This window comes from Salmo salar, chromosome 17 (assembly GCF_965601325.2).
Source record: "Salmo salar chromosome 17, fSalSal1, whole genome shotgun sequence".
In the NCBI taxonomy this organism is placed as follows: Eukaryota; Metazoa; Chordata; class Actinopteri; order Salmoniformes; family Salmonidae; genus Salmo; species Salmo salar.
Genome location: NC_138307.1, coordinates 60,151,712 through 60,162,747, shown reverse-complemented (window position 1 = coordinate 60,162,747; position 11,036 = coordinate 60,151,712). Strand labels below are relative to the sequence as shown.

The window sequence follows — 11,036 nt, the reverse complement described above, 5'->3', positions numbered from 1 at the left end:
ATGCGTAAGCAAAAAGTAGGGGCCTGTGATTCCAGAATTGTAGTGGCTACTTACTGTGGGGCTCTGCTACAGACAATCTGTTGAGGATAAAATAGGATCGTCTCAGTCTCCCCCAGTGGTTAAAGCTGGTAACAACAGGAACCTCAGTGTTTGGGTGACCCAAGATATAGGATTAAAGACATTGAGAGAAAGATATACCACAGCAACAGAAATGATACAGTAGCCAACCAGTCAGGCAATTTCACCCCACTCAAAAGGAATTTAATCTAAATTAGTTCACTTGAAATTGGGCCTAAAAGCACAGTTTGCTAAAAACACAAATTGCAAATCATAATGCAAAAATCAAGATGTTCAGAATGTCATATGGTTTTACCATTTCTCGTTAGAGGATTCACTCAATCCAATCCATTTTAAAGGTTAAGTTAATTGAATAGGTCCCTTTGTCACAACACATGTGCACTTAGTGACATACTATACATGACAAAAAACATTCAGATAGTCCATTACACTTAGATCTAAGCACCTATACAAAAGTTAAATACGTGTCTGATTTCCGACAGAAAAAGTGGGATGGATGTTGAGTCTCTTCAGCAATATCCAACATAGCAACAGTGCCTCTTTGATAGAATACAGAACCTCTCCAAAAACAACGCAGGAGACAAGAGAGACATAGGTCATTGTAATTGCTTATACACCCCTTTGCCAGAAGTCATTGTTGAGTCATTGCAGCTTTCCTGTGGTGCTACAAAACTATCTTCAGTTGTTCCCTAATGCTTCCTCGTCATCAGATTGGAATAATACTCAGGTTCAGTTGCGTCGCCCTCGTCTGGCACTGCTCTGCTGTTTTCATGAAGCCCTGGTCAGCCATCATTTGAGAGATCTCTGTATAAATGTATTCCAGTTCAGTGTTTCCCCTCAGGTCCACTTGGATTCTGTCACTGCCCCATATGTCGAGGAGGGCTTCAGTCTCCTCAATGCTCCAGGGGAGATCTAGTTCCCATGGTGATGGACAGCTGCCTGATTCTGGAGAGCCTAAATAAAATGTAAACAAAGGACCAACGTTGATAGTATAACGTAAAAACAGCATTTACTGTACAGAGATTAGGAGATTGTTTCCTTACCCGTTTCTTGGACTTGTCCACCTGGGACCTCTCGCATGTCTGTGGCGCCGTTCGGTTCCTCAGCCAGAGAGTCACAGGATAGATACTTGTTCCCGAATATTTGCACAAACTGATCATAGAATTTGCACTCCACTTTTTCCCCTCCAACCCTGGGAAAATAGAACATGACATTTGGTTGTTGACTCAACGCTTATTACTCATATCTGGTTAGTTAATGAGCTTTGCTTTACTAACATGAGCATGGCAAACCTCTAACCTTGAATACAAAACTGATCCATCAGTATGGAGTCTTCATAATCAATTCACAATTTTAAATAGAGGTTAATTTCAGATCCATATCTTATCCCCCACGGCTTACTGTTTGCTCTCACAGAGCTGGCGGAAGTTGCCTTTAGCAGCTCACTCTAGACTGGCACTGTTCGGCTGTCCTCAGGTAGCCCTCGTTGGCCATGGCCTGAGAGATCTCGGTGAAAATGTGTCTGTTTTTGGTTCAGCCCTTCAGACCCTCCTGTACCTCATCACTCCCCCAGATACTGAGGATGACCTGGGTTACTGTCGCTCCAGTTGAACTTGGAGCCGTCAGTTAAAATAGGGCTAGCTGAAGACAGACACCCAATGAAGACATTGTTTAGAGTGGGAAGGGGGTTAGTTTAGTTGAAATAAGACAACTCATAGAACGTTTCATGAACATTTCAAGGTATGGTATGGCTTTGCTTTACCTTTCCTTTGGTCAACTTCATGTGTAGACTCCCAGACAGCAGCTTCCTCATTGTCTAACAAATCTTCGGCCAAACTGTCGACGTTGAGCTCCCTCGAGAAAATCTCCTCCATCTGGTCGTAGAACTTACATTCCCTTCTGAGGAAACGAAAGATTAGACACACTGTTCAGAGGGAATTTCAGTTGGATCATTATATCCTCTGACCACATGTACTATGTAACAATAACAGTGATATAAACAAGACTGCAATTACATAGTTTATTAATGAGATGAAATTAAGTAAAGCATCAATTTATATCCAATGTTGTAGTGTAATTTATAAAGTAAATAACTAGACATAAAACAGTAGTTATAAATCCTTTGGATTCACTTGTCATGGTGGAAGCTGGCCTTCAGTCGTTTGATGCGGGTGTGGCACTGCTCAGCCGTCCTTAAGAACGCCTGGGCCGTCATCCTCCGTGAGATGTACTCAAACACGTGTCTGTTCTTCAAGCAGCCGCGGAGGGAGAGCTGCACGTGGTCCTCACCCCAGACCTCCAGCAGAGCCTGGGTCTCCCGATCGGACCAGGGCATCTTTCTGCTGGACTCTGTGACAGCGTAACTGACTGAGCCCTGGCCTTCAAAAAACAACAATGAGACACACATATGGAAGGTATGAGCGGTAGGGATTAACCTGCGCAATATGTTTATGAGGCTTTCAGTGGCTACTAAAATATATTTTTAAAGATTGATTATGACTAGGGTCCTGATTTGACCTGACCCGGGACAAACAACTGCTGGCACTGACACAGGAAAAACACAGGGCCCTAATTACATTAGACTTAGAGTGTAAGGATGATAAGGAGGCACCATACATGTTTCCTGATCTGGTTCTTCAGTGGGATCTGGATTGAAGTCATCACACAACTCAACAATCTCTGCATCGGGGGAGAGAGTGTCGTTGCCTAGCACCGGCTCCAGGAACCTGTAGTATCTGAAGAGTAAGGGCTCCCCTCCATTTCTGTAGGTACGAGCAGAGGTAGAGGGAGGTGGAGAACAGTGGGAAGTGAAGGGTTCATTTGTAACAGGTCCCAATGACCATCACTCGCCTTACCCACAAATAATCTGTGCTTTGCACTTACATCCTGTTGTGGAGACACCGTCGGTAAGTTTTCCTCAGCCGCTTAACCCTCGAGTGGCACTGCTCAGCCGTTTTGAAATGCCCCATGGAGGCCAGCTTCTCCGCTATGTCGGCGAAAATGTGCCCGTTGCGGACGCAACCTCGGAGGCTTGTCTGGACCTCCTCGTTCCCCCACAGCTCAATGAGGGCCAGCGTCTCTGGCTCCGACCACGGGGTGTATCTCATCCCATCAGCACCTGCTCCGGGAGACATATACATTGGAAACCTCCAGATCGTAGGTACGGCTGATCGGATTGACTGAGTCTTCAGTGTAAACAGATAACCGTCTGTACTACCAATGTACCTGTGTCCTGGTCTACTGTTTGATCATCTCTTTCATCATACTCATCAATGGAGACCGCTTCATGACCAAGTATTCGCTCCAACTGATTGTAGAACTTGTATTCCGCTCCCTTTCTTCCACATCTGAGAATAGCAGACAGAAAAGGAAGCCATTTTTTTTAAATTTTAAAAGTTTTGAGATGGAGTATTCTGGCTATGGGTTAGATTAGAGCATGCTTATTTGTATGTTTCTGCAAATTAATATCAACATAAAAACATCAGAAAGTGTCCAATTTAAACCTGTGGGGTACAATGTTGTAGCACTGACGGAAGTTGTTCCTCATGGACTTGACTTTCCAACGACACTGATCTGGGGTCTTGGAGTACCCTTGGTCATGCATCTTTTCTGATATGTCCATGTAGACGGGGCCATTGTGGACAAAGTCTCTCAGCACCCTCTGAACCTCGTCCTCCCCCCAGATGTCAATGAGGGCCAGGGTCTCAGGATCCGACCATGAGCCTGGTGTGATCCTCTCAGAAGTGGTGTTGTTGTCCACTTCTGTAGACTCTAAATACAAAACAGCTCAATAACAAGAACGTTTCCCTGTTTAGACTTGGCAAAGGTACTTGTGTTGAGGAGACGGCACCTACAGTAGAACCAGTAGCTAAATTTGATATAACAAACAAAGTTCAATCTGACATACCCATGCAGGGTGTCATTAGAAAGTTTGCATAGGTTGATGTGAGCTGAACTTTTACCTTGAAGTGAGTCACTGTCTGATTCTTCTGATATGTCATTGGTCAAGTCTGTCACCACTGTTCTGGTGGTGGGAGGCTGCATCTCAAGTATTTGATCTAAAATATCGTAGAACTTCAAATCAACCTGCTCAGATCCAGAAGAACTAAAGAGCACAGGTAGAGAGAGATTGATTCTAATTTTGCAATCTGTAATCCAATTCACATTAGCAAAATGACAAATGTATCAATAATAGAGCTGAAACGCAATGGTTACCTGATGGTTTCCTGACACTGCCGATAGCCGGCTTTCAAACGCTTTATCCTGGTGTGGCACTGCTCTGCAGTTCTGTAATAACCACGGAAGTTGAGCTTTTCTGAAATCTCTGAGTATATGTGACTGTTGTGCGGGCAGCGCTTCAGGTTCTGCTGCACAGTGTCGTCTCCCCAGAGCTCCAGGAGGATCATCGTCTCGCCGTCCACCTAGGGGATCTTCTTCCTGTCCTCTGGCACGCCCACCGCAGCCTCTGGATGGATCAGAGTCAAAGGGAAAGAGGGTGTGAGAAAGATTGGCCCAATCCATCCACTCACCCTTATCCCTAAACCCTTGTTGACTCCTCCTCACAGATATCAAAGAATGAGTCAGATATGCTAGGTTGAGTTTCTTCCCAGTCCTTCCATACCCATACAGGGGTCTTCAAGTTGATCTTATTATAGTTTACTAGTGAAAGAGGAACTGGTTAACCAGTAGAGAGACTGTGACCTTACCCCTCTCCTGGGAAGAGTAAACAGAGTACTCGTTGTCTGCTGACCATGATTCTCTAGACTCCATGTCAAGACAGTTTTCTGACATCTCCACATATGAGGGAAGCTCATTCCCCAGTATTCTCTCCAGCAGGTCATAGAATTTGCATTCTACTTGTTCTCTGCCGTTAATGCTGCATTTGGGGAAAGAAAACAATGCACATTTTCAAAGCAAAGCATTGTTCTGGCTCAAATAGACAAAATGTAAGCCATGACAGGATATCAAACAAGAATGTAAAGGCCTGAGCATAGATCCCTGTGGGACTCCCAATGCACAAAGAAAATTATAGTTAAACTTTAACTGACATACTTGTTCTCGTAGCACTGTCGGAAACTCCGTTTCAGTCTTTTAACCCTCGTCTGGCACTGCTCTGCAGTCCGGATAAAGCCCTGGGCAGACATCTTTTGGGATATCACAGCAAAAAGGTGCCCATTTCTATGCATACCCCTCAATTCCCTCTGCATTTTGTCATCTCCCCATATGTTGATTAGGGTGAGGGTTTCCAAGTCTGTCCAGGGAACACTTCTGGTTCCTTCAGTGGAAAAAGAGACAAACACAACAGCAGTGATCACTAATTATTAATCATTTGATTGATTTGGATCAGGGCTGCGCAACCCTCTTCCTGGAGATCTACCTTCCTGTGGGTTTTCAGTCCAACCCTAATTTAACACACCTGATTCTACTTATTAGTTGTTCAACAAGACCTTAACTATCTGAATCAGATATGGTAAATTAGGGTTGGACTGAAAACCTACAGGACAGCAGATCTCCAGGAAGAGGGTTGGGCAGCCCTGATTTAGATGAATCACATTGCACACTCCAAATGTAAAATCAGCTGTATTAACATTCAAGCAGTTTGACCTCTTTGTATGGTCGTGGGCAACATGCAAACACACATTAGTCACTTTCCCAAGAGCCAATATTATGTGATTTACCAAGAAAGGCACAATCGGACCATACCCATCTCTTCTAGACCAGAGTGGCCAGGGAACTCCCAATCATCAGTGTCTTCTAGCTGGTCATCTGTCACCTCTTCAACATCATAGGTGACCTCAGGAACCATTAAGAGGGACACGTTCCCAAGTATTCGCTCGAGTTGGTCAAAAAATTTACACTCCACTCTGTACATAGGGAATGGTTTCAGTGAGAGAATATAGACAAGCACATTACAGGGATATTGTCTTTAGATATTTTTGTCAGATGTTACTATGGAATACTGAAGTATAGTTACAAGCATTTCATGTGTCAAAGGCTTTTATTTGCAATTACATGAAGTTGATGCAAAGAGTCAATATGTGCAGTGTTGACCCTTCTTTTTCAAGACCTCTGCAATCCGCCCTGGCATGCTGTCAATTAACTTCTGGGCCACATCCTGACTGATGGCAGCCCATTCTTGCATAATCAATGCTTGGAGTTTGTCAGAATTTGTGGGTTTTTGTTTGTCCACCCATCTCTTGAGGATTGACCACAAATTGTCAATGGGATTAAGGTCTGGGGAGTTTCCTGGCCATGGACCCAAAATATCGATGTTTTGTTCCCCGAGCCAATTAGTTATCACTTTTTCCTTATGGCAAGGTGCTCCATCATGCTGGAAAAGGCATTGTTCATCACCAAACTGTTCCTGGATGGTTGGGAGAAGTTGCTCTCGGAGGATGTGTTGGTACCATTCTTTATTCATGGCTGTGTTCTTAGGCAAAACTGTGAGTGAGCCCACTACCCTGGCCGAGAAGCAACCCCACACATGAATGGTCTCAGGATGCTTTACTGTTGGCATGACACAGGACTGATGGTATCGCTCACCTTGTCTTCTCTGGACAAGCTTTTTTCCGGATGCCCCAAACAATCGGAAATGGGATTCATCAGAGAAAATGACTTTACCCCAGTCCTCAGCAGTCCAATCCCTGTACCTTTTGCAGAACATCAGTCTGTCCCTGATGTTTTTCCTGGAGAGAAGTGGCTTCTTTGCTGCCCTTCTTGACACCAGGCCATCTTCCAAAAGTCTTTGCCTCACTGTGCGTGCAGATGCACTCACACCTGCCTGCTGCCATTCCTGAGCAAGCTCTGTACTGGTGGTGCCCCGATCCCGCAGCTGAATCAACTTTAGGAGACGGTCCTGGCGCTTGCTGGACTTTCTTGGGCGCCCTGAAGCCTTCTTCACAACAAATGAACCGTTCTGCTTGAAGTTCTTGATCATACGATAAATGTTTTTCTTTTATTTGAAATCTTACTGGCAGCAATATCCTTGCCTGTGAAGCCCTTTTTGTGCAAAGCAAGGATGACGGCACGTGTTTCCTTGCAGGTAACCATGGTTGACAGAGGAAGAACAATGATTCCAAGCACCACCCTCCTTTTGAATCTTCCAGTCTGTTATTCGAACTCAATCAGCATGACAGAGTGATCTCCAGCCTTGTTCTCGTCAACAATCACACCTGTGTTAATGAGAGAATCACTGACATGATGTCAGCTGGTCCTTTTGTGGCAGGGCTGAAATGCAGTGGAAATGTTTTTTGGGATTCAGTTAATTTGCATGGCAAAGAGTGACTTTGCAATTAATTGCAATTCATCTGATCACTCATAACATTCATTCATAACATTCTGGAGTATATGCAAATTGCCATCATACAAACTGAGACAGCAGACTTTGTGAAAATTAATATGTGTCATTCTCAAAACTTTTGGCCACGACTGTGTGTGTAAATAAATAAATAAATATATAGCAAACGTTCTTCTGTAGTGTACTCACTTCTGCTGAAGAGACTGACGAAAGCTGTTCTTCAATCGTTTGATCCTGGTCTGACACTGCTCTACAGTTCTCATGTAGCCTCTCTCAGACATATTTTTGGAAATGAGAGTGAATACGTGGCGATTTTTGACACAGCCTTTCAGAACTCGCTGCACAGAGTCTTTTCCCCAAATGTCTATAAGGTTTAGAGTCTCATCATCCGACCAAGGGACTTTGGTGTCAGTCGTCATGGGATAGGCAGTACCTTGGGGTTCTTGACACAAAAGGGTAAGTAAAACTGTCATGCATTTTCTTTTACCATGTACTGTATTTCAAATTAATTCAGAATGAACAGAGATTCCACACCTGTGTATTCTCCCCATATCGAGATGAGAGGAGATTCACTAGAAGATTCGATATTCACTGGAGAATCCCTGTAAAAGAGAAACACAGAAATTCACATTAAGCAGATTTAAAATCCCCCACAAAAAAACACAATGACATCAAAGGCATGCTGGGAGACACACCAATGTGTTACTTCAATATCAGTTCTTACTGAAACAGAGGTGAAGCTGCTTGCCGTTTCCGGGGAACCTCCGAACTGTTGCTCATTTTCCTCTTCCAGGGCAGAGTCTGCCCTCTCCTACTTTCATTGGCTGAAAATGACGTTCCCTCCTCTACAATTTCATCTGTTTCAATTCTGTCCCTCTGTTCATTTCGCTTCTGTCTTGTTCTCTCTGATATCCTCCTCTTGCCGGTCCCCAGATTTGACTGGTCAATGGGAATCTCAATAATCTCTTCTTTATTTGGATGGTTTGAGATTGGTGTGGCCTCTTGCAGGCAATCAGAGTGTTTTTGAGTATGTTTGTCAGCAGTAGTCCCCAGTTTCGTGACTGGAGGGAGGGACAGAGAGGAGAGGATGCAGTCGTCCATAGGTAAAGAGCAAGTGTCTGAGAGAAATAAAGAATGAGAGGCTTAGTAAATCACTGCGACTTCTCACCCGTTTGCTAGTCAAATAATACATTTATAATTCTAACAATCAAAGCAAAGTGATACAGTAGCAAAGATCATGACACATCAGTCATAATTATCCACTGAGCCAGCCTTACCTTTTAGGTGAATGTGTCCAAGATTTCTGTGATGTTCAATTAAAGCCTTCATCTCCTCTGGCGGAGTCGCAGATTGCAAACACTCATCCAGAACTGAGGGGGCACCATCAAGCCATGACACCATCTGAGAAAGGGCCCTTAGTCATCACGGGTGTGCATTAGCAGTGGTAGGTTAAAGTTTAATACAATACATGCTGTATTCTGAAGGCTAACTGAAGGCAATAGTCAAGGTGTGTAAGTGTTGTGAAATACAATGTTGAGTTCAATGGTAGCACCTGTGCAAAGTCTGGTACAGGCAGCAGCTCCTCCAGTCTGGAGAGGAACTCCCACAGGAGAATCTCCAGTGCTGTGTCATACTTGTGCCCGTACTGTACTGGGAACACCTCCTGGGGGGTTAGAAGACATAGAACATTTTGAACCGTAAGTGAAAGGGGGGGGGGGGGGGGGGAGAGGGAGAGAAAATGAGGGAGAGTGTCATCTCACCAGGAAGAAGTGCTCTTTCACACCTGGGTCTTGTAGCAGGGTTTGGACCAGCTCCAAGAAACTGGCCCCAGAATCTTCTACTTGTGCATCAGTCACCTGTAACATGCACACACACACCCCGGGAGATGAATTACCCAAACTATGTGTGTATTTCTTCCTATTGATTTAATGTATTTTTTTGCACAGGAGGACACTGAGGGGAGAACAGCTCATAATAATGGCTGGAATGGAGTGAATGGAATGATATCAAACACATGGAAATCATGTGTTTGATACCATTCAGTTTATGCCGTTGCAGACATTACTATGAGCCCGTTCTCCCCAATTAAGGTGCCACCAGCCACCTGTGGGTTAATGTGCATAGTAAATCACCCACACAGTGGTCCCTGGGTGTAGTGACGGAAGCTTTGATTCTGTCCAGGTGGGGCTGGATGGTCTCAGGGTCGACTTGGTGATCACCGCGACACAATTCCAGAACCAGCTATGGTCACAAAAAAAGTATTTCAATGCTATCATTGGCACCAGTGCACTACTGGTTTACTGGTTCAACTATCAACCACTGTTTGACAGATTGGAGGGAACTAATACAGTTGTTAAATGTACAAAAATAAGCTACATTTCAGTCACTAAACAAATCCATGTGCAGACACACATGCACACACTTCTCAACAGAGATGCTAACCCTGGCTCTCAGTCCCAGGATGAGTTGGGCCCTCTGCCGGTAACTCAGCAGCTCTGGAACCATCTCTGTCACCGAGGTGACAAACTCCTCCAGCATCCCATAATGCATGACAAGTCCTTTCTGCACAACTTGCCACATAGCAGCTGACAGAAGTTGCAGGGGTGGAGCCAAAAGGCGTAAATAAGAAACTGATAGAAAGGGATCTGCGAGAGAGAGAAAGAATTATACTCACACATTTAAACACTACTAAGATCTACCAGCACATTGGGCATTTGCTGTTCCGAAGACATTACATCATAGGACTGACTGGGCAACAGTGTCAGGGAGCCCTCTACTGGCCCTTCAAGACAAAAACAATGCCACATGATGTATTTAGCCACCCCATGCTTATACTAAATTTGAGAATATTCATTAGTAGTAAGCCTTTGTGTTGGCGAACATATGAGACACGTCAAATTAATTGTAGATGTTAAACAATTACACATAGCCTACACTAAATATGAGCAGCAGGATAAAGGCTCACGAGGATGGAACCGGCATGCAGATGCATAGCAGACTCAACTCTATAATGTTACATTCAGGTCGGCACTAGAAAACTCGGAAAGTTCCACTATATACACGTTGTATTTAAAGCAATGATCGCAAGCAGTGTTTTAAAAACGTTGGCCAAACACTGCCCTGCTGGTGAAAGTAAATCAGTATTTCGAAAAAGTCACGCACCTTTGTAATTTTCTGTACGGCTTCTTTCCATTGCTTGTTTCCAATTTTCAAAAAATATCCGACAGTGTCGCAAATATATATCAATAACAGTGTTATTTAGCTTGTTGTAGTAGTGTCAACGCAAACCAAAATGCTCTGATGCTATCTTGGACAAATATGGATGTATTTCTAATCAAAAACGTGCAGCATTATAATAATCATTCTGCAGGACGAAATAGATATCTTTGAGCGCATAAATCATTCAAAAATATTAGGAGATTGCTTCTCGCAATTTGAATCTGGGATGACCGAAAACAAAGATTCTGGTCTAATCCGCTTTAGTCCGGATCACATGAAGCCTGATTCCCCCATTGGTTGTGGAGAACCACAATTGCCCGGTTTTGCTAATGAAGGCCACTAGGCGGAGTCACCGCAACTTCCGGGTTGATTTTAAGGCCTACGGAGATATAGGCCAAAACAGCCATATATCATGTTTCCATATGTATCATATATTCATTAT

The 11,036-nt window shown here is 43.9% G+C and overlaps 1 protein-coding gene across 4 annotated transcripts; it reads right to left on the bottom strand.

Annotated features, from left to right (window-relative positions):
• Positions 1-231: 231 nt before the first annotated feature.
• On the bottom strand, positions 232-10,899 carry LOC106576302 (uncharacterized). 4 transcript variants are annotated; one of them, XM_014153400.3, is made up of 13 exons: positions 10,538-10,899; positions 9,818-10,020; positions 9,512-9,616; positions 9,136-9,231; positions 8,928-9,038; positions 8,653-8,776; positions 8,100-8,493; positions 7,910-7,977; positions 7,565-7,817; positions 5,782-5,942; positions 5,131-5,353; positions 4,785-4,954; positions 4,306-4,543 (listed from the first exon to the last, which is right to left on the bottom strand). In XM_014153400.3, exons 1-13 carry the CDS (start codon positions 10,566-10,568, stop codon positions 4,500-4,502), a joined length of 1,983 nt encoding a protein of 660 aa, XP_014008875.3. In that variant the 5' UTR covers positions 10,569-10,899; the 3' UTR covers positions 4,306-4,499. The 4 variants fall into 4 exon arrangements, with proteins under 4 accessions (XP_045555879.2, XP_014008875.3, XP_082820101.1 ...); XM_045699923.2 differs by lacking the exons at positions 5,131-5,353; positions 5,782-5,942; positions 7,565-7,817; ... (6 more) ...; positions 9,818-10,020; positions 10,538-10,899 and adding exons at positions 232-1,032; positions 1,122-1,270; positions 1,480-1,719; ... (5 more) ...; positions 3,582-3,849; positions 4,041-4,183 and having other exon boundaries at positions 4,294-4,543; positions 4,785-4,919; XM_082963975.1 differs by lacking the exon at positions 4,306-4,543 and having other exon boundaries at positions 4,794-4,954; positions 5,757-5,942.
• Positions 10,900-11,036: the final 137 nt, after the last annotated feature.